Source organism: Neophocaena asiaeorientalis, unplaced genomic scaffold (assembly GCF_003031525.2).
Source record: "Neophocaena asiaeorientalis asiaeorientalis breed wild unplaced genomic scaffold, Neophocaena_asiaeorientalis_V1.1 scaffold183, whole genome shotgun sequence".
In the NCBI taxonomy this organism is placed as follows: domain Eukaryota; kingdom Metazoa; phylum Chordata; class Mammalia; order Artiodactyla; family Phocoenidae; genus Neophocaena; species Neophocaena asiaeorientalis.
In genome coordinates, this window is record NW_020175199.1 from 3704988 (window position 1) to 3729233 (window position 24246).

The 24246-nt window shown below is 40.5% G+C and overlaps 1 protein-coding gene across 3 annotated transcripts in view; it reads left to right on the plus strand.

Moving 5' to 3' along the window:
• Positions 1 to 24246, plus strand: part of SLC16A9 (solute carrier family 16 member 9) — a 68478-nt gene that overhangs the window by 12565 nt on the left and 31667 nt on the right. For 2 of the 3 annotated variants that reach the window (XM_024765191.1, XM_024765192.1), the window contains exon 2: positions 17657 to 17889. The exons of the other annotated variant lie outside the window; for it this stretch is intronic. In XM_024765191.1, the coding sequence (XP_024620959.1) occupies positions 17694 to 17889 (196 nt within the window). In that variant the 5' untranslated portion in view covers positions 17657 to 17693. The remainder of the gene's footprint in view (positions 1 to 17656; positions 17890 to 24246) is intronic. 3 annotated transcript variants of the gene reach the window in all.

Consider the following 24246-nt stretch of genomic DNA (forward strand, 5'->3'; position numbering starts at 1 on the left):
TACTCTTTGTTGCAGTGCACGGGCTTCTCACTGCAGTGGCTTCTCTTGTTGCAGAGCACGGGCTCTAGGTGCACGGGCTTCAGTAGTTGTGGCACGTGGGCTCTAGAGCACACGCTCAGTAGTTGTGGTGCATGGGCTCAGTTCCGCCGCATGTGGGATATTCCCGGACAAGGGCTCGAACCCACGTCTCCTGCATTGGCAGGAGGATTATTAACCACTGCGCCACCAGGGAATACCTCCATGTCATTTTCTATACGTCCTTGTATATGTACACAAAGCAGCCAAAGATCCCTGACCTTTTCTTCAGAAACCTGGAATTTATGTTTTATTTTCATTGCTTAGATTCTTTTACGATGTGTAGTTGTTGCTGCACTTAAACAGAAGCTCTGTTACTGCCTTCTTTGAGGAGATACAATACAACAGAATAAGCAAAACATAATCTGATTTTATTGCCCTTGTTTAAACCTGTTTCTGGGTTAAAAATCTGGGTGTGATCATGAGCTAACTTGATGTTCTGACTCGGGAGGTGACCGTGTCTGCATTAGTTAAGTTACATGAAAGAATCATGAACTGGAGGGGTCATTAAGGAAACTGTCAGGCCAAAAAGAAACAAAAATCTGGGTGTGTGTGTTGGGAGGTGTGTGGACATCGGTGGGGAGGACCGCCATTGGCCTCGGGGAGGGGTCTTACATTTATGAAAGGCCTCGAACACATATTGTTGATCTTATCTCCAAATCAGGCCATATATACGGTCACTGGAACTGTGTGTGTGTTCATAACATTAATTATTTTTCTTTATAAAATCAGCTTCATTGAGGTGTAATTTACATACAATAAAATCCAATAGTTATGTGTACAATATGATGAATTTTGACAAACGTATTCAGTTGGGGTTTGCATTAATTTTTAAATGACAGCTTTATTAAAATATAATTCACAAACTTTATAATTCATCTATTTAAAGTGTACAGTTTGATGATTTTTAGTATATTTACAGACCTGTGCAGCCATCACCATCATCGACTCTAAAACATTTTCATCATCCCCAAAAGAAACCTCCTACCCCTCAGCATTCACTTCTCATTTTCTCCCAACCCTCCTAGCCCTAGGCAACTGCTATTCTACTTTCTGTTTCTGTAGACTTGCCTATTCTGGAAGTTTCGTATAAATGGGAACCATACAATATGTAGTCTTCTATGATTGGCTGCTTTCACTTAGCATAGTGTTTTTAAGGTTCATCCACGTTGTAGCATGTGTCAGTACTTCATTCCTTTTTATTGCTGAACAGTATTCCATTGTGTACAGAAACAGACTCACAGACATAGAGAACAGACTTGTGGTTGCCAAGGGGGAGATGGGGTGGGGGGAGGGATGGAGTGGGAGTTTGGGATGAGCAGATGCTAACTATTACATATAGACTGGATAAACGACAAGGTCCTATTTTATAGCACAGGGAAGTATATTCAATATCCTATAATAAACCATAATGGAAAAGAGTATAAAAAAGAATATCTATCTATCTATCTATCTATCTATCTATCTATCTATCTATATATATAGCTGAATCACTTTGCTGTATACCAGAAACTAACACAACATTGTAAATCAACTTTACTTCAATAAAATAAATTTTAAAAAATTAAAAAATACAAAAAATAAAACTACCTACCACCTCAGTTAATTTGGAGAGCAAAAGGTAAATATAGTTTATAATAAAGGAAAAAATATTCCATTGTGTAGATATACCACATTTTATTTATCCATTTATCAGTTGTTGGATACTTGGGTTGTTTCTACTTTTTTGGCTGATAGCATTAATTTTTTTTTGGCCACGCCTCATAGCATGCGGGATCTTAATTCTCTGACCGGGAATCAAACCTGTGTCCCTGCAGTGGAAGCATGGAGTCTTAACCACTGGACCATCACGGAAGTCCCTGATAGCATTAATTTTTAAATTAAATTAAACAGATATCTTGATTTTTATATCCTCATTTAGGCTTTTTTTTCCCTACACTATTTAATATGCCGGGAGTCTGAAGTGGCTTAGTCCTTTCTTGACTTCTGAGACAATCTGATTAGGTCACCACAGTGGGATTTACAGTTGTACTAAAATTATATTTGGAGTTCATTCTCTTTTATAGCTATTTAATATTGTAGAAAATGCTTATAGAATTGTAGGTATAGAAATATATATGTGCACGTGTATATATAAAATAAGGATGACAATATGATTTTACAAAGAGTTTTAATAGGTAATTTAGAAGGACAATAGGGTGGGTTCTCTTTCTTTTCCTTTAAAAAATAATACTGGGGACTTCCCTGGTGGTCCAGTGGTAAAGAATCCACCTTCCAATGCAGGGGACACAGGTTCGATCCCTGGTCGGGGAACTAAGATCCCACATGCTGCCGGGCAACTAAGCCCGCGTGCCGCAACTACTGCGCCCATGCACTCTGGAGCCTGCACACCACAACTAGAGAGAAGTCCGTGTGCCGCAACAAAGAGCCCACGTGCCGCAATGAAAGATCCCTAGTGTCGCAACTAAGACCTGACACAGCCAAAAATAAATAAATTTTAAAATATACATATTGATATATAACTAAAATTGTTTTACTTTAGAGGAGAAATCATAAACTGCACTGATTATGAAATGTCATTGGAAAGTGACAAAATTGATCCAGTGACTATAACTTTTGAAGGACTAATGTGCTAATGTGACTTTGTTCACTAATATATGAATCAACAAATAGATTCCCTTGAAAGTTTACGTTTTTGACCCAGAGGGAATTTATATATTATTTTAAAGCTTTATATTACTCATAAATTATCAAAAATCAGTCATAACAGTGCTGACACTTTTGCTGCTGATAACTGCAGATGCTGCGCTTTTCATCCCTCAGACACATGGTAGAATGGAAGTGCTTAAGAAATAGGAAAGTGAAAGTAGAAGTGGAATAATAGCTGTGATAAAAAGAGGACTCAAGAACTAGGAACAGGCATCATTACTTATACATGCTTCTTTTTGGTAATAAGTCCATTTTGCATATAAGTTCATTTGTGTCACTTCTTTTTTTAGATTCCACATATAGGTGATATATGATATACCTCTTAACTACCTTGCTTATACTGTCTCCCAGTAAATGAAATTTAATTAATTTATGTTCAACTATGAGCTTTAGTATGTATTAGTGTATGTTTGTTTATATTTTAATAGAATTAACAATTATTTGCTTACCTTCATTTTTATTACAACACCCAAAGAATGATTTGTTTACCTCCATTTTTGTTAGAATTCCCAAATAATTGTTCCTCTCAATTCCCAGAATACCTTTTTCCCAAACTGTGGTGGTGGAGAATAAATGATGCATGGCTGGCTGGGCAAAAGGCACAATAGGGGAAGAGCAATACTAACACTAGAACAGTTCTGGCCGAGCAGGTCTGCTCTTTAGTTTGAGCAGAAACTTGTTACCTGTACTGGAGTCAGAACTGAAACATAATTTCTAGGCACTTTGGTGGTTTTCTAAAAAAAAATTTTTTAATATTTAAAAAATATTTTAAATATTTATTTATTTATTTGATTGCACTGGGTCTTCATTGTGGCATGCGGGATCTTTAGTTGCGGCACGCGGGATCTAGTTCCCTAACCAGGGATGGAACCTGGGCCCCCTGCATCGGGAGTGCAGGGTCTTAACCACTGGACCGCCAGGGAAGCCCCTGTAGGAGCTTTTGAATGTGTTTTCTTTTGACAGCTTTATCGAGATAAAATTCACATATGATAAAATGCCCCCACTTACTGTGTGCTGTTGAGTGGATTTTATTCAAGAGTTGTGCAAACTGTACCACAATCTACTTTTTTTTTTGCGGTACGCGGGCCTCTCACTGTTGTGGCCTCTCCCGTTGCAGAGCACAGGGTCTGGACGCGCAGGCTCAGCAGCCATGGCTCACAGGCTTAGCTGCTCCGTGGCATGTGGGATCTTCCCGGACCGGGGCACAAACCCGTGTCCCCTGCATCGGCAGGCGGACTCTCAACCACTGTGCCACCAGGGAAGCCCCACAATCTACTTTTAAAACATTTAAAAATCATTGTAAAATATTTTTATCACCCCAAAGAAACCTTGTCCCTCTAGCAGTCATTCCCCATGCCCACTCCTCAAACTGTTTTCCAAAGTGGAGTCAGCCATTTCATCCCCACCAGCAGCATGGAAACGTTTCTATTCTCCACCTCCTGGCCTATGGTTTAGAGCTTCCCACATAATAAAAGTGGCATTAATGTAACTGAAGGAAGGTCATGAAACTCAGGATGATTCAGACTTTTGACACTCCTCACAGATGCCTAGATCAAGACAAAATCAACTCGGAATCAACCATTTTTTCCCAGGATGTAGTCCATGATCCTAGGCTCTCAATTAAAGTGACAATTCAGCCCCAGGTAATTTGGTAGTGTCTAAGATTCAAATAAAAATTTGCTGTTTTTACCTACTTCTGTAATTCAGGTAGAAAATATATCTGGGACTCTTTAATGAGATATTTAAAGGTAACATTCAGAAAGAAGTTATTAGAGAAAAATAATTATGGGGGGAACAAAGGCAAGACGCAGCTATTAACTGAAAATAAGATCAGACAGTTGTAAATCACTCTGTATTTGGCAAAAAATAGTACAGAACATTTGCATACATTTCAGGGACAGGAAGCTTCTGTGTCAACATTAAATGTTCATAAATGTCAAATACGCAATTCTGACATCCTATATCTGGGAGAATAGAAATTTTCAGCCAGTGTAGAGTTAGGGAAATAACAAAGACTTGGCATCGTTTGAACCGAACTGAATGCCATACTAGACATTGGAGCTTAAAATTTTATCATGAGTGAAAAGTAGACTTTCAACAGTCCTTTTCATTTTCCGAAGGAAATGTCTTGGAATTTACCTAACTCTTCTTTCCCTTTAACAAAACAAATTCTAGCTTTAAGAGACATGCTATCCTTTATACTTATGATAATAGAACTTTGTTGAATAATGATATTTTATTATGGTTTGTTTTACTTCATGTTCTTTCTTCTCCACGGGAGGTTTATAATATGTGGAATATATTTAATTTTTTTTAAAAAGATCAATATTTTTTTTACTTCGTTAGGGATTTTATTTTTTAAAAAATTTTAAAATTTTTATACAATTTTTAAAGGTTACTTTCCATTTACAGTTATTACAAAATATTGGCTGTATTACCCCTGTTCTGCAATACATTCTTGAGCCTATCTTACACCCAGTAGTGTGTACCTCCCACTCCCCTACCCCTGTATTGCTCCCCCCTCGCCACTGGTAACCACTAGTTTGTTTCCTGTATCTGTGAGTGCTTTTTTGTTGTGTTCGCTAGTTATATTTTTTAGAGTCCACAAATAAGTGATATCATACAGTATTTGTCTTTTTCTGTCTGACTTATTTCACTTAGCCTAATGCCCTCCAAGTCTATTCATGTTGCAGCAAATGGCAAAATTTCATTCTTCTGGCTGAATAGTATTCCATTGTATGCACATACCACACCTTCTTCATTCATTCATCTGTTGATGGACCCTTAATTAGGTAGCTTTCCTACCTTGGCAATTATAAATAATGCTGCTATGAACATTGGGGTGCATGTATCTTTTCCATTAGTGTTTTTGTTTTGGGGGGGATATATACCCAAGATTGGAACTGCTGGGTCATATGGTAGTTTTATTTTTATTTCTTTGAGAAACATCCATACTGTTTTCCACACTGGCTGCACCAACTTACGTTTCCACCAACAGTGTATGACGGTTCCCTTTTCTCCACATCCTCACCAACATTGTTATTTATGTTCTTTTTGATGATAGCCATTCTGAAAGGTGTGAGGTGATATCTCATTGTGGTTTTGATCTGCATTTCGTTGATATTAGCGATGTTGGGCTTCCCTGGTGGCGCAGTGGTTGAGAGTCCACCTGCCGATGCAGGGGACACGGGTTCGTGCCCCAGTCTGGGAAGATCCCACATGCCGCGGAGCGGCTGGGCCTGTGAGCCATGACCGGTGAAAGATATTAGCGATGTTGAGCACCTTTTCATATGCCTGTTGGCCATCTGTATTTCCTCTTTGGAAAAATATCTGTTCAGTTCTTCTGCCCATTTTAATTTATTTATTTATTTATTTATTTATTCATTTTGGCTCTGTTGGGTCTTCGTTTCTGTGCGTGGGCTTTCTCTAGTTGCGGCGAGTGGGGGCCGTTCTTCATCACAGTGCACGGGCCTCTCACTGTCATGGCCTCTCTTGTTGCGAAGCACAAGCTCCAGACGCGCAGGCTCAGTAGTTGTGGCTCACAGGCCTAGTTGCTCCGCGGCATGTGGGATCTTCCCAGGCAAGGGCTTGAACCCGTGTCCCCTACCATATTTATATCAGGTTGTTTTGTATTTTTGGTGTTGAGTTGTATGAGCTGTTTATATATGTTGGATAGTAATCCCTTGTCAGTCATATCATTTGCAAATATCTTCTCCCATTCAGTAGGTCGTCTTTTCATTTTGTTTATTGTTTCCTTTGCTGTGCAAAAGCTTTTATTATTTTTTTAAATAACTTTATTTATTTATTTTTGGCTGTGTTGGGTCTCTGTTGCTGCGCGTGGGCTTTCTCTGGTTGCAATGAGTGGGGGCTGCTCTTCGTTGTGGTGCGCAGGCTTCTCGTGGTGGCTTCTCTTGTTGTGGAGCACAGGCTGTGGGCGCATGGGCTTCAGTAGTTGTGGCTCACAGGCTCTAGAGCACAGGCTCAGTAGTTGTGGCGCATGGGCTTCATTGCTCTGTGGCATGTGGGATCTTCCCGGTCCAGGGCTTGGACCTGTGTTCCCTGCATTGGCAGGCGGATTCTTAACCACTGTGCTACCAGGAGAGTCCTTGCTATGCAAAAGGTTTTAAATTTAATTAGGTTCCATTTGTTTAGTTTTGCTTTTATTTCCTTGACTTTAGGAAACGGATCCAAAAAATATTGCTGCAATGTATGTCAAAGAGTGTTCTGCCTTTGTTTTCCTATAGGAGTTTTATAGTATCCAGTCTTAGCTTTAGGCCTTTAATCCATTTTGAGTTTATTTTTGTATATGGTGTTAGAGAATGTCCTAATTTTATGCTTTTCCATGTAGCTGTCCAGTTTTCCCAGCACTGCTTATTGAAGAAACCATCTTTTCTCCATTGTATATTTTTGCCTCCTTTGTTGTAGGTTAATTGACAATAAGTATATGGGTTTATTTTGGGGCTTTCTATTGTGTTCCTTTGAAATATATGTCTATTTTTGTGCCAGTACCATACTGTTTTGATTACTGTAGCTTTGTAGTATAGTCTGAAGTCAAGGAATTTGATTCCTCTAGCTCTGTTCTTCTTTCTCAAGATTGTTTTTAGCTCTTTGGGGTCTTTTGTATTTTCATACAAATTTTAAAATTATTTGTTCTAGTTCTGTGGAAAATGCCATGGGTATTTTGATAGGGATTGTACTGAATCTGTAGATTGCTTTGGGTAGTATGGTCATTTTAACAATACTGATTCTTCCAATCCAAGAGCATGGTATATCTTTCCATTTATTTGTGTTGTCTTCAATTTCTTTCATTAGCATCTTATAGTTTTCAGAGCACAAGTCTTTTACCTCCTGAGGTAGATTTATTCCTAGGTATTTTATTCTTTTTGATGCAATAGTAAGTGGGATTATTTCCTTAATTTCTCTTTCTGATATTTCTGTGTTAGTGTATGGAAATGCAGCAGATTTCTGTATATTAGTTTTGTATTTTGCAAGTTTACTGAATTCATTGATGAGCTCTAGTAGTTTTCTAGTGGCTTCTTTAGGATCTTCTGTATATAGTATCATGCCATCTGCAAGTAGTGACAGTTTTACTTATTCCTTTCCAATTTGGATTCTTTTTATTTATTTTTCTTCTCTGATTGCTGTGGCTAGGACTTCCAAAACTATGCTGAATAAAAGTGGTAAGAGTGGGCATCCTTGTCTTGTTTCTGATCTTAGAGGAAATGCTTTCAGCTTTTCACCATTGAGTATGATTTTAGCTGTGGGTTTGTCATGTATGGCCTTTATTATGTTGAGGTATGTTTCCTCTGTACTGGCTTTATGGAGAGTTTTTATCATAAAATGGATGTTGAATTTTATCAAAAGCTTTTTCTGCATATACTGAGATGATCATATTGTTTTTATTCTTGTATTTTTTAATGTGGTGTATGACTTTAATTGATTTGCAGATATTGAAAAATCTTTGCATCCCTGGGATAAATCCCACTTAATCATGGTGTATGATACTTTTAATGTATTGTTGGATTGGGTTTGCAAGTATTTTGTTGAGGATTTTTGCATCTGTGTTCATCAGTGATAGTGGCCTGTAATTTTCTGTTTTGGGGATATTTTTGTCTGGTTTTGGTATCAGGGTGATGTTGGCCTCATAGAATGAGTACTGAAGTGTTCCTTCCTCTGCAGTATTTTGGAATAGTTTCAGAAGGATAGGTGTTAACTCTTCTTTAAATGTTTGGTAGAATTCACCTGTGAGGCCATTTGGTCCTGGACTTTGGTTTGCTGGGAATTTTTTTTTTTTTTTTTTCTTTTTGTGGTACACGGGCCTCCCACCGCTGTGGCCTCTCCCGCCGCAGAGCACAGGCTCCAGACGTGCAGGCCCAGCGGCCATGGCCCACGGGCCCAGCCACTCCACGGCACGCGGGATCCCCCCAGACAGGGGCACGAACCCGTATCCCCTGCATTGGCAGGCGGACTCTCAACCACTGCACCACCAGGGAAGCCCTGCTGGGAGTTTTTAAATTACTGCTTCAATTTTAGTATATGTGCTGCTGAAGTGAGCACTAAATTACTGCTTCAGTTTCATTACTGCTAATTGGTCTGTTCATATTTTCTGTTTCTTCCTGGTTCAGTCTTGGGAGATTGTACCTTTCTAAGAATTTGTCATTTCTTCTAGGTTGTCCATTTTATTGGTATAGAGTTGTTCATAGTAGTCTCTTATGATCCTTTGTATTTCTGTGGTGTTGGTTGTAACTTCTCCTTTTTGTGTCTAATTTCATTGATTTGAGCACTCGCCCTCTTTTTCTTGATGAGTCTGCTAAAGGTTTATCAATTTTGTTTACTTAATTTTTTATTTTATTTTACTTTTTCTTGGCCATGCCACGTGGCATGCGGGATCTTAGTTCCCCATCCAGGGATCGATCCCATCCCCCCTTCAGTGGAAGGGTGGAATGCTAACCACTGGATCACCAGGGAATTACCATCATAATATATATATTTGTTTTTGTTGTTTATTTTTTCAAAGAATCAGATTTTAGTATCATTTTATGATATTTTCTGTTGTTTTTTAAATGTCTATTTCATTTGTCTCTGCTCTGATCATTATGATTTCTTTCCTTCCACTAACATTGGGTTTTGTTTGTTCTTCTTTCTTCAATTCCTTTAGGTATAAGTTTAGGTTGTTTATTTGTAATTTTTCTTGTTTCCTGCGGTAAGCTTGTATTGCTATAAACTTCCCTCTTAAAACTGCTTTTGCTGTTTCATAGGTTTTGGATCATCATGTTTTTGTTTTCATTTGTCTCTAGGTATTTTAAAATTTCCTCTTTGATTTCTTCAGTGATCCATTAGCTGTTTAGTACCATGTTGTTTAGCCAACATATGTTTATGTTTTTTGCAGTTTTTTTCTTGTAGTTGATTTCTAGCCTCAAAGTGTTGTGGTTGGAAAAGATGCTTTATATGATTTTAGTTTTCATAAATTTACCGAGAATTGTTTTGTGGCCTAACATGTGATTTATCTTGGAGAATGTTCCATGTGCACTTGAAAAGAATATATATTCTAATGCTTTCAGATGGAATGCTCTCTCTCTATATGAATTAAGTCCATTTGGTCTAAAGTGTTATTTAAGGCCTGTGTTTTCTTCCTGATTTTCTGTCTAGATGATCTGTCCATTGGTGTAAGTTGGGTGTTAAAATCCCCTAGTATTGTGTCATGGTTGATTTCTCCTTTTATGTCTGTTAACATTTGCCTTATATATTGAGGTGCTCGTATGTTGGGTGCATACCTATTTACCCTTCAAGACTAGCTGGTTAGGCCTGCCCCAGGCTCTTATCAAATTACAGCTTTTTCCCAGGATCCCAGTGCCTGTGAGATTCTGTGTTCACCCTTTAAGGGTGAAGTCTTTATTTCTGCTAGTCCTGTGGGGCTGTCAAAATTAAACCCTGGTGGCCTTCAAAGCCAAATGCTCTGGGGGCTCATCTTCCCAGTGCAGAACCCTCGGGTAGGGAGCCCGATGTGGGGCTCAGAACCTCACTCCTGTGGGAGAGCCTCTGCAGTACAGCTATTCTCCAGTTTGTGGGTCACCCACTTGGAGGTATGGGATTTGATTACATCACAAGTCTGCCCCTCCCACCCGTGTCACTGTGGTTCTTTCTTTATGTCTTTAGTTGTAGTGATGCTGAAAGCTCGACCTCTGTGCACCAGTGTCAGATCGAATCTCAGAGACAGGGTTTTGGGTGAAGTAGGAAAGAATAGCTTTATTGCTTTGCCAGGCAAAAGGGGACACAGTGGCGTCCCACCCTCGAAAACTGTGTGTCCCAACCCAGGGAGATTTGGTGAGGAGTTTTATAGCAAGGGTTCAAGGGTGTGGGGTTGCTGATAAGACTAGGATGTGTACAGGGCCTGCACTCCTTTAATCTGGTCTCAGGTAATCTTTTAATGAGCTTCTCTGGTTCCTTTAATCTGGTCCCAGGTGGTCTTCTCTGGAATGAAGAATGCTGACATCTTCCATTTGTTGGGGGCTTTAGTTCTATAAATTGCTCAAAGATATTGTTATGTGTATCCCTTCAGGCTGAACCAGGACCCTGCCCCAAGGCTGCACTGTTGTTTCTTAGCGGCTCCTCCTTTGTCTCTGCATCCCCTCCCTTCCTCCTGATTAGCAACTGTTTGAACCTGCCCTCTGGGGCTCAGGGAAGGTCATGGAGGTCATTCCCTACAAGGAATGGGGGAGAGAAAGGGTCCGTGCCCAGGAGCCGCACAGGGTCCTGCTCGGTTTCAGTAGAAGATCTTTTCTGATGGGTTCCAGTCATTTTCATCGATAGCTGTTCTGCAGAACTTGTGATATTGGTGTGCTCATGAGAGGAGGTGAGCTCAGGGTCTTTCTACTCTGTCATCTTGGCTGCTCTCCAGAATACATTTAATTTTTAGTTAAAGTTAAGAAATACACTTAAATTATAAGTTAAAGTTAATTTTGTGATATCCCATGAGACTGTGTCGTGTGACAAAACTACCCCTAAATTACAGCGCTGTTCAAATTGTCTTTCAAAATGGCTTCTAATTTTGAAATTTATAAGATGTCTTGTCATGCAGAGTCTGAATTTGTTAACACAGGTTAAAAGATTCCAAATTCTCAAAGGATGTACTAGAATATACTACAATGCATGTGTTTCCTAGAAGCATATTTTTATACAGCCCTATGAATACATTCCCAAACCTTTGAATATACTCATGGAATAAAACAACATGTTCTGGTACTTATTGATCTTGCTATTTTCTAGGGAAAAAACACACCACTTAGATAATATAAATGGGTTATTATTAGTGCCAGGATTTATTACAAAAAGTGTGAAAAGAATCCTATCTTGGGGCTATAAACACAGGCTTCTTGAGACACTTTCCTGTTAAGTTTCAGGAATTTCTAATTTTCCTCTGGGAGCCTTGTAAGGTCTGCCCTCTTCACTTTACAGGAAACCTATTAAGCCTTTTCCTGATTCCACACCCATATTAATCTTGATCCTCTTGTCTGAGCCCCCCTTTCATGAGTCTCTACATTATTCTTTAGAACGAACCTGCTTTGTGAGGGCTTCCACTCCTGCTTCTGCCTTGATTGCTTTCATTCCCTCTGACTCCTGAAGGTTTACTATCTACCCGCTCTGTGTCACTTAACTGTATACTCTCTTGTGAGCGTATCTTACCTTCCTAATGGGGTTATAAGCTCCTAGATGGCAAGGGCGACGCCTTATCTTCCTTCTGATTTCCTTTGGTATTGAGTGCAATGTAATTTAAATTGAAAGTGATCAAAAAGCTTTTTCAATGAAGATTCCATTTTTATAAATAACACTGCATTTCTGTAAATATTAGGACAAGTGGGCTTAGTGGAAATTTCAGTTAATTTAGACTTTTTATGTACAAGGATGCCAGGGAAGGCATTTTATCATATTGGATCGTAAGTTGTCAAGAAGGAGGATTAATAAGATGAAATTTTCAGAAAAAAAGGTATGGCATATCTATATTTCCTGTATTTGTGGTCAGAGACTATACTCTTAAGCTTAAGCTTTTGCCCAAATAGGATCAAGCAGGGTATGGCTGGTTAAAGTAATCAACTTGAAATTACTGCATACTCACAACATGTTTATTCTGTTGCACTTAAAAGAAACAAATACCAGCTAACTTAACAAAATAATTTACTATGTTAGCTCATAGAATGAAATGGAAGGCTGGAGAAACCAGGCTTGGGCATCCCTAGGGAGCAAAGGTAGTAGGATGCGACAGAGGGTTTCTTTAATGCACCACCACTGGGATCAATAAACTCCAAATATTTTTCTTTTATTAGAGGATTTCACTTGAGATTCAGGATCCTGGGAGAGAGGTCCTACTGGCCTTGTTTGGATCAGGTTCTACTCTATAGGTCAAGATCAAGGAACCTTGATTAATAGTCCCACCAACCATCTACCCATGAGGAAGATCCACGTGCTCCAAAGGAAACTGAGTACCATTACAGCAGGGAGGAAAGGCTAGTCTATTTGTGAAATCCCCTTACAGAACATAGAATATCAGAGAACTAGCAGGTGGGCGACATCTAAGGAATAGCGGAAAGTACAGGAGAAATGTGTTGCCCTGACAGAAAACAAGAAATCACTAAATGGTATTTTTCACCATGTTCTCTTCAGGCTACAAGTATCTCAAACTATGTGACAATTAAAGGTCAGAAGCTCTTAGCCAACTCTTTATAAAAACTCGTCTTTCTAGTCTAAGTTGATATATATGGAAGCTTTGTATTTCAAAGGTTTGCTCTCCCAAATATTTACTGTGAGAAGAATTTCTCTGGCTTCTGTCCTATGTGTTGAAATGTCACCCGAGGCAAGGCAAAAGCAAAACAAAGCAAGGCAAAGGTACTTGGTGTATAAAGGCATTTCTGTCTACTTCAGTTTGCCAACTGGCAAGGGAGATGTTCCTCACCCTTTCACTGCCTTCCCCCCTGCCCTCCAGAAAATACTGGCTTTATTTATGACTGTGGTGCTTTGCTTTGTAAACGTGTACTTTTCCTGGGGTGCTGTAATTTGAAGATTTAAATGAAGGACAGTGTCTTATGCATTTGTTTTTATACAGTCTTTTAGTCTCATTAGGTGTTTGGCTATTGCTATCATATATTATCTAGTTTAGGAAATTAAGGCTGTCTTTTCTTTAAAAGGTATTCTAAACAGGAATTTCAGAGTACTACATTGTCATTAGGAGGAACAGAATTTTATTATTTACTTTTACAATAGAGTAGGTACTGGAGAGAGTAAACTTCTGATGAAGGGGCATATCTGAACACTTCAGAGGGTTTCGATATTTGGAAGTTTAGAGTATTCTGTCTGCTAACACAATCGTGTGTTCTGGGAGACTGGATTTTATACACCACACTTTTGTGCACAGATTGTAATATCTTTCAGTTTTCAGTTATGAAATATTGAAAGTAAATTCGTACAAAATCCTATGGCAGGTGGTGACGTGATTTTTGCCCAGGGCTTTGAATGTCAAAATAGAGAAATTCACTGAGGCTCAGGTAAATTGATGGGTGTAACTATGACTCTCTTAAGGTAGCCACATGCCTCACCATCTAATTAGGGATATGCATGAATGGATGAATGATATTCCTACTCTCTTTACCTATTATCTGATGAAACTACAGCCAAGGGGATGGTTTGGCAAAAATCTGTGCACAAAGAAGGCTGTTGAACCTGACTGTAAACCTGGCATGGTGAAGAGAGACAGGAGGTGAGGATTAAGTGGGAGGCCCTGTTGGGGGCAGGAAGTTCAGGCCTGGGCCTCCAAATCCATTGCCATGTAAACTGTTTCAGAACTTATAAAGAATGAATGTTTCAAATTCCTTTAAAATATCATTTTGATACCAAAACCTAGTCAAAATTAAAAACAAAAAGAGACAAATCTCACTTATGAATTTAACCCTCCCTCAAATAGACTGACATAATCAAAGTAGGGCATGAACCAGGGAGGATTTAGTCTACTGATTCAAGTATCGTTCACTAGTAGAAAATACAGATTTTGTTATATTGAAAATTAAAAGGAGCAAATCATAATTATCTCCCTATGCACTGGAAATGCATTTCAGAAAAGTTTAATAAACATTCTTTATAATAGGGCTTCCCCGGTGGCACAGCGGTTGAGAGTCTGCCTGCCGATGCAGGGGACACGGGTTCGTGCCCCGGGCCGGGAAGATCCCACATGCCGCGGAGCGGCTGCGCCCTTGAGCCATGGCCGCTGAGCCTGCGCATCCGGAGCCTGTTGCTCCGCAACGGGAGAGGCCACAACAGTGAGAGGCCCGCGTACCGCAAAAAAAAAAAAAAAAAAAACCCAAAACTTTATTATAATGCTCAAAAGTAGAGACTTTTTTCCTTAACTTTGTGAAATATATCTATCTCAGCCTCGGAAGCAGCACCATGACACTTGAAGGCTTTCCCATTGAATTTAGGAACTAGACAACGATGTGTACTCTTATTATTTAACGTTATTCTAGATGCTTGTCCCACGCAAAGGCAAAAGAAGGAAGTTAGATAGACGCGTACAAATCCAAAGTTGGGGGTAAAACTACCACTGTTTGTAGATGGTTATATAACTGTATTGTATTAAAGATTGTATGTATCCAAGAGAATCTACTTCAAACAAAAGATTTTATAGTAAGGTAGTGGAGTCCAAAATTAACATACAGATATTAATAGCTTTTACATATACAAACAGAAAACAAATCAAAGAAATAAGCCCAATTATAATATTAGCAAAAAGGATAAGATATATAAAAATAAAATGAAAAGAAATGTTGGGGAAAATTTTAAACACTAAGAACACAAAAATAGACTTGAACAAATGGAAAGATATGAAATGGAAGATAGAGTCAACATCATAAAAGGAGTATTTTTCCTTAAATCAATTTATAATTTAACTCAGTCCTAATGAAAACACCATCAGATTTCTTTTAGAAGCAGACAAACGGATTCTGAAGTTCATATAAAAAGTAAACAAACAAGAGGAACCAAGAAAATATTGAAAAGGTGTGCAATGATGGAGAGAGAGGGAAGGAACTATTTCCACTGGGACTTAAAATATATTAAAAAGACTTAGGGCATTCCCTGGTGGTCCAGTGGTTAAGACTCTGCGCTCTCACTGCCGAGGGCGCGGCTTCAATCTCTGCTCGGGGAGCTAGGACCCTACAATACTCGTGGCGCGGCCGGAAAGAAAAAAGACTTAGTAGTTAAACAAATGTGGTATGGTGAGTGAATAGACAGATCAGTGGAACAGAAAGAAAAATCCAGAAACACCCATATATTCCCAAGAATTAGATACGAATTACAAATGGCTTTTCACCTATGGAACGACACACATCATTCAGAGAATGTTGAGAAATGCAAATTAAAACTATAATGAAATACTGTTTTAAAGCGAACATATTGGCAAAAATCGAGAAGTTTCACAACACACCCAAAGTTGCTGGGGATCTTGTAAATCCGTTTAATCCCTTGAACTCAATTTGCTAATGCTAATTACAGCTACAAATGTATATTTGTAATTGACTCAGCAATTCCTGACAGGTATGTAGGAAGATAAATGTGTATGTAAGGTTATTCACTGCAGCATTGTTTTTCATTGGAAGCCATGGGGACTGGTTAAACAATTAAGAATTACTGGAACACAATGTAGCAGAAAGAAAGGATGAGGAAGGTTACTATGTATGCATTGCAAGGTATTTGTCAAGTGAAAAAAAGCAAGACACACACCAGTGTATATAATGTGCTATTTTTGTGTGTGTAAAAAATTAGAGGAAGTCTTCCCTGGTGGCGCAGTGGTTGAGGGTCAGCCTGCCGATGCAGGGGACACGGGTTCGTGCCCCGGTCCGGGAGGATCCCGTGTGCCGCGGAGTGGCTGGGCCCGTGGGCCATGGCCGCTGGGCCTGCGCGTCCGGAGCCTGTGCTCCGCGGCGGGAGAGGCCACAACGGTGAGAGGCCCGCATACCGCCAAAAAAAAAAAAAAAAAAAATTAGGGGAAATCTGTATATGAGTTAACTTATGTACTCATAAATTAATTCTGGAAGGATATAAAAGAAACAAGAAGCATTGGTTACTGGTGGAGAGAATGGAAGTTAGGTAGGAACTAGGTAGATGGAGACTGTATATTCGTTGTCATTTTTTTTTCATTTTTGAACCATGTGAATGTTTTGCCTATTCAATAAGGAAAACAAACAAACAAGTATACAGCCATATGTGTGTATTTAAGAAAGAAGACTAAGGATGCTCTCTATGTGTTGATAGGGAAGCGTTCCCGAGGATGTTAAGCAAATAAAACAAGGCATGGAATAGAATGTACAATATCCACTTTTTGTTGAAATAGGAAATCTAAGACTATTTTCTTGGTTTTGCTTGCATATTCATAAAGAAACTCTGGAAGGATAATCGAGTGTGAACATTGTGATGTGCTGCCTCCAGACCCCCTTAGGAATGAAAGATTTCTTGCTGAAGCAGCTGAAGGGCTGCTGACAGTTGTCCTTCAGGGAACAAACCCCATGGGTAATGATTGCCTCTTTTGAAGAGAGTCACCTCACCTGAGGTCATGCCCCCTTCTGGGGTGGCCTGCAATCAGTGAATTAGCAACATGGGCGTGTGAAGGGCCAGCTTCCCACCCCCAACTCAGGGCAACTCTGAAGGGTCAGCCAGCTTTAGAAATCCCCTTCCTTAAGCTGCATGGTAATTTACCTTCTGCTGCTGTCTGGTCTCTTCCATAGAAAGAGAACACTTTTAGTAAACCTCCTCTTGCTAATAAGTAAGAGTGTGTCCTGGGGAACTCAACGTGCCACAGGAAACCAAAAACAGTGATTTCCTGTGCTTGGGTTGGGGTGGGAACCTGGTGAACGGGGGCAAGTTTGGGAAGAAGACTTTACACTCTACACTCTATGCCTTTTTAAAAAATTGAAGTATAGTTGATTTACAATGTCGTGTGAGTTTCAGGTGTACGGCAGTGATTCCGAGTCTTTTCCCTTCTAGGTTATTACAGAAATATTGAATAGAGTTCCCTGTGCTATACAGTAGGTCCCTGTTGGTTATCTATTTTATATATGGTAGTGTGTATATGTTAATCCCAAACTCCGAATTTATCCCTTTTATGATATAAAAAACATCTTTTTGGAAACATGTGGATGTATTACTTATTCAAATCAGAAATCAAAATTTTAAAGTTAACTTGGTATATCGATGATATTTTATCCTTTTCCTCTTATATTTTGAGAGAACTTTTTTTATGTTTCAATTTGGGAGGAGATATTTTTAATCTAAAATACCATGCCTCGCTACACTCTAAATATGCTCTTCTTTTTTTCTTTTTGTTTTTGCTTAGGACCTACAGAGAAACACCGCCTTGATCTCACATTACAATGGAATTTAAGAAGCCACCTGACGGTGGCTGGGGCTGGGTGATTGTACTGGCCTCCCTCTTTACTCAGTTTTTGTGTTACGGATCTCCGCTAGCTGTTGGCGTCTTGTACATAGAATGGCTGGACGCCTTTGGTGAAGGGAAGGGAAAAACAGCCTGGGTCGGATCCCTTGCAAGTGGAGTTGGCTTGCTTGCAAGTAAGTGGAGAAACTTATGCTTCTCCTCACTCATTAATCATTTAATTACATTTGCTGCATTATTCACATTGTGCAAGACATAGGAGGCTGTTTTCTTTTTTTAAAGTATAGCACCTACTTTGCTGCCTTCACTGAGATTATAAACCACTCTTTCACTGTCATAAATCTATGTGACAATACAGGAATTCCATCAGAGATTCAGTTGTCCATTCATTCATTCCTTTATATATTTATTTGCTACTGTGTGCCAGGCAGTGTGCTGGATGCTGGATATGAAAGGGTGAATGGCAAACACATCATTTCTGCCTTTAAGAGGCTCAGTCTAGTGAGACACACATTTCCACAAATAAGAAAGATACAAGGGTATAAGGGCAGTGATCCAGGTATGTGCGATGAACGCTGGTGACCAAAGGACCAAATATTTTTCAGCAGTCCTGAGAACAGTTCCTCTATGATTCATAATTACTCCTCTCTGATTCGGATACACCGTGATCAGATCGCATGTCCTACATTTGTGTCACCTTCTTAAGAAAAATTTGATATGACAAAGAGTAGTCCCTTCTCAACAATGATAATGACATTAAGGATTTAAATATAGTGTTATGTGTAAGATGTATGTGATGTATTTTGTGTGACCTTCATAAAATGTCTCCAAAAGTAATATTCTTTTTTTTTTTAATTTATTTTATTTATTTATTTATATTTGGCTGCGTTGGGTCTTCGTTGCTGTGCGTGGGCTTTCTCTAGTTGCAGCGAGCGGGGTCTACTCTTAGTTGTGGTGCGAGGGCTTCTCATCGTGGTGGCTTCTCTTGTTGTGGCTCACGGGCTCTAGGCGCACAGGCTTCAGTAGTTCTGGCTCGCGGGCTTAGTAGTTGTGGCTTGCAGACTCTAGAGCGCAGGCTTAGTAGTTGTGGCGCATGGGCTTAGTTGCTCCGTGGCATGTAGGATCTTCCCGGACCAGGGATCGAACCCGTGTCCCCTGCATTGGCAGGCTGATTCTTAACCACTGTGCCACCAGGGAAGCCCCAAAAATAATATTCTTGATAAACATTTATCAAGTATGATATAATAGTGATTCTTAACATCTATAGACAGCACAGTAGAGCGGCTTTTTTTTTAAGGACAAAATCATATGCACTTCAGTTTCTGGAGTCATAGTTTGAGCTCTGCAGTAGTATTTAGTGATCATCAGTCTAACGTACTTGGAACTAGTGAAGAACAGACATGCTGTATACACACTACTATATATAAAATAGATAACTAATAAGTACCTACTGTACAGCACATGGAACTCTGTTCAGTACTCTGTAATGGCCTATATGGGAATAGGATCTAAAAAAGAGTGGATATATGAATATGTATAACTGATTCAGTTTGTTGTACAGCAGACACTAACACAACATTGTAAGTGAACTACACCCCAATAAAAATTTTTTAAAAAGAACAGATATGCTAAGACGTAGCCCTGGAGTCTTATCCTGAGCTATGACCTTTACATGATTCATTGAGCAAATCACAATCTCTATTCTTATGGGGAAAATAAGGACAGTGAGTGTGGTGATTTATAAGGTATTTTTCAACTCTAAAATGATTTACAAAGAAAATGCATTGGCCATTCCTTCTTTTAAATCTGTTATCTTTCCTGATCACTAAAGGGGACTTCTTAAAACAAAACAAAACAAAAATAGTTGCTTCCAATTGATGAATTACTTGTTAAATTAAAAACAAGACTTGAAAAACAATGCTGGATCATGTGGCCACCTCAGATAAGAGAACTAAACATAACTAAACAAGCGAAAATAACACTGTCATTATAAGCGTCAGAAAAGCAGGAAACATTTGCCAAGATTTGTTTGAAAGAGTTTTTCAAAATGTGGATTGTTTGTAAAGCTGTCAAAGTACAAGTGGATGATGATTGATATGTTTGAGAATATAATTTTTAGAAAATGATCTGGTGAGAAGAGAATTTTTAAATGTTCTCCAATTAGTCATTTCTTTTTTGGCTGTGTCGGGTCTTAGTTGCGGCATGCGGGATCTTTGTTGAGGCATGCAGGATCTTTCACTGTGGTGCAGGCTCTTCTTTGTGGCACGGGCTTCTCTCTAGTTGTAGCAGCAGGTTTTCTCTCTCTAGTTGTAGTGGGCAGGCTCCAGGGCGCGTGGGCTCTCTAGTTGTGGTGTGCGGGTTCCAGAGCACATGGGCTCGGTAGTTTGCGGCACGCAGGCTCTCTCCTTGAGGCGCAAGAGCTCAGTAGTTGCAGTGCGCGGGCTTAGTTGCCCCGTGGCATGTGGGATCTTAGTTCCCCGACCAGGGATCGAACCCTGAGTCCCCTGCATTGGAAGGCAGATTCTTTACCACTGGACCACCAGGGAAGTCCCAATTAGTCATCGTTTCTATTAGCAAATACAAAGTTAAACAGAAGTTCAATTACCTTGCCTTCCAGCACAGGTCAAAGGGTAATTGAAATGCTATCTCTGTTAGCACATACTTGGAGAACAAAGCTGTTTTTCAGGAAGTCTGTCCAGGTAAGACTTGAGGGTTTGAGGTGTTCAGGGAAGCTGAGATCTTCTTAGGGATGGATGGGGTATTGGTGGTCAGAGCCGATGCTGAGGCTCTGAAAACTGAACTGCAGCTCTCCACTTTCTGCAGGTTCCTAAGTGGATGGACCAGTCTGTCTCAGGGGCCACAAGCAGCTCCCTTCACTTGTAGGCGGGACCAGCTATATAATTTGCAATACCACGTGCAAAATGAAAATGCAAGGACTCCAGTTACAGAAGTTAAGAATTTCAAGACAGCAGCAGCAGGGCAGCAGACCAAGTGCACGGCCCTTCTCAGAGCTGAGTCCAGGCAGCGGCATTGGTTGCGTGCCTACGAGGCCAGCCCTGCTTGATGGGCTGGAGAGAGAGAGCATCCCAGCAAACATCCAGGGAATGAACAAGTACTGGAGGAGTGTTGGGCTGAAGTCAGAGCTAATCTGAGTCCTGGCTGTACCACCCTGTAGCTGAGGGACCTCGTGCAAGTAACTTATCTTCAGTGTCTTCAGCTAGATGAGAAGACCCTCAAAGCAGCTAATCAGAGCTTTTGCAGATAAACATAGAATACGGAGACCAAAGGGTTCCAGAATGAGGAAGCAGTGAGAAAAAAATGATGACTGGAGAGCTAAGACTTACGTGTGTGTGTTTGTGTACATGCCTGTGTGCACTTAAGTTAGTGGCCACTGAGTATCTGTGTTGTCGGCTTCCCTTGGCTCTTCATAGCATAAATGAAGGGACAAATCCTGAAAGCTATGTAATACAGTATTAGCAAGAGGGCGTCTAGCGGTGTTTGAGCCACATTCATCATGTACTTTGTGGACAACTTTCTTCTACACGAAAACAAACGGATCGGATCCGGTCCTACCTTGGAAATAGGAAAAGTACATCTCATCATGATTGTCAGTGATTCTTAACCAGGGAGATAATCAGAATCATCTGTAGAAAGATTTCAGCATGTAAATGCTTGGATTTGACCCTCAGACATTCTAATTCAGTCAGTCTGCAGTGGGGCCCACATACATGAATCTTTTTCAAGCCCCCAAAGTGATTTTCAGTTGGGAGCTACCACTGGCTTAAGCCCTCTCTGCTTAGATGGCAGTCTTGCACTCCTTGATGATTCTCAAATGTATATTGGTGCTGACATATTTATAAAGGGAACTCTTGTAGGTTTCTGTCTGCTTGAATGTGTCACTGTGTATGCCATGTAAACCGTGACAAATTGTGTCCAGTGGCCCCAATTCTGGGGAATAAACACATAAACGGACATCTTTGCATCCTTTTTGATTTATATATATATGTATTATATATTTACATAAATACATCTTTGATAGTTGCTCTTAAAATCAGGAGTATATATGAATTACTTGAGCTTGTCTAAAAAGCCAGTTTCTTACTCATCGGTGCTGTGAGGTGGGGACGGAGGGTGGTCCCAGGAATCTTCTTTTTAACTAGTTACCCAGGTGATTCTGATGCAGCAAGCCATATCGTAGCTGTGAGGAACATGAGTTGTTTTCTTTACCCAGTTTTGTCCAGAGAAGGCCTGGTAGGTGTCGTCCTTGACTAGTTCTGTGATCCGACCTCTGGAGATTTATAATTGAGTAAGCACAGCAGAGGTACATTTGCTAAGCAACATACAAAGTCTGCTTTTCATGTACTTGTCCCTTTAGTTCAAAAAGTGCCCCTTGGGCTTCCCTGGTGGTGCAGTGGTTGAGAGTCCGCCTGCCGAAGCAGGGGATGCGGGTTCGTGCCCCGGTCCGGGAGGATCCCACGTGCCGCCGAGCGGCTGGGCCCGTGAGCCATGGCCGCTGAGCGTGCGCGTCCGGAGCCTGTGCTCCGCAACGGGAGAGGCCCGCGTACCGCAAAAAAAAAAAAAAAAAAAAACACAAAAACCCAAAAAGTGCCCCTTGTGTGCCTGGCTCAATACCAGCCACCTTTACTTACTTGATCTTGGTCGATCCTCATAATAACACACTGAAATAGGCATTATTGTCCTTAAGGTTTAGTGACCTGCCCAAGATGAACACATTGTCTAAGAGGAAGATTGGAAAAAAAAGGAGACAAAGATTGACACCCAAGCAATGGTTTTTCTAACCTGTTAAGTCTGTTTCTTCATCTTTAAATTGGAGATAATAAAAGTACCTACCTGGGACTTCCCTGGTTGTCCAGTGGTTAAGACTCCACATCTTCCACTGCAGGGGGCATGGGTTCCATCCTTGGTTGGGGAATTAAGATTCTGCATGCTGCGCGGCACAGACAAAAATATAAACAAATAAAAAATAAAAGTACCTACCTTATATGATTGCCATGTAGAATACTTGAGATGGTGCTCGGCATATGGTAGGTACTCAACAAATATTAGTTATTAAAGAACAACAATCCCCCACAAATAAAATTACTCTCCCAGGCAGTCCCAGCCAAACTGTGGAATCTGCAAAAGAAAGGGACCGGGCTTCCCTGGTGGCGCAGTGGTTGAGAGTCCGCCTGCCGATGCAGGGGACACGGGTTCGTGGCCTGGTCCGGGAAGATCCCACATGCTGCGGAGCCTGCGCGTCCGGAGCCTGTGCTCCACAGCGGGAGAGGCCACAGCAGTGAGAGGCCCACGTACCGCAAAAAAAAAAAAAAAAGAAAGGGACCCTTCAGCCTGAAAGACAAAGACATTTCTAGGGGGATGGGCAGGAGGGAGAGCTGTCAAGATTGTATCTAAGCATCTGGAATTTAAAGGCCCACCCATTGTCTTTAACAAACCCAGATTTGGGCAGTAGCTAAGAATAGCGGAAAGACATGCAATTCTTAACTTTATACTCTTTATAACCTTAATTCTTTCTCTTTGAAACTTGAGTAATTGAGAAAATACTAAGAAGTAGACCTCTCATCTGAATTGTTTTTCCAGATGATCCTTAGGATGAAGAAAGCTGAATATCAAGGATTCGGCCTCCCTCAGTTATACACCGTCATCACGCACACTCAGAAAATCTCTTCTCCTGTGTGTTAGGGAGGCCCAGACATCATCTCTGCTATAAGGGATTTAGAGTCTCAGGGCAGAGACAAAAAAAAAGGGTAGTAATGCCTTGAGACTTCACCACAAATACCAAGAACAGCAAGAACAAGGCAGTCTCTGGAGTTTTATAGAGATAGGCTGTGAAGTGGTCCAGAGGGGAGGGTGGGCTGGGCCAGAGGCATGGGCATGGAGAGGGCAGTCCACGCAGAGTCCCCGTATGCAAAGCCCTGGCATCGCGCTGCAGGTGATGCAGTCTGGTAGAGTACATTTGGCTGCAGGAGGAGTGATGTGTTAGGAGCTGTGATAGTCTGTGTCTACTTGGCTAGGGCTGCATTCCACAGTTAGTCAAACACTCATGGAGGTATCACTGTGAAGGTATCTTATAGATGCGCTCCAAGTCCATAATCAATTGACTTGAAGTAAGCGAGATTATATTAAATAATCTAGGTGGATCTGATTCAATTCACTGAAAGTCTTTATGAGTAGAAATGAGCTTTTCCAGAAGAAGAAATTCAGCCTACGGCTATAGCTTCATCCTGTGGGAGAGAGTTCCAATCGGCCCTTCCTGAGGCCTAGTCCTGTGGATGCTGTCCTTGCCTAGCCAGGTCCCAAAACCACGTAAGCCAGTTCCTTACAATAAATCTCTTAATGGAAGTCTTCTTCTGGTTCAGTTTCTCTGGTAGAAACCTGAAGGATTCAGAAGGAATGGAAGGTAACTGAACTAAAGGGCGATCATGGCCTTATATTGTTTTAAGTTGGGAGAAAGCACGCTTTGGTTGGGTGTTATGCTTCACATTCAAGGAGAAGGGTGGGACCATTTTTCTGAC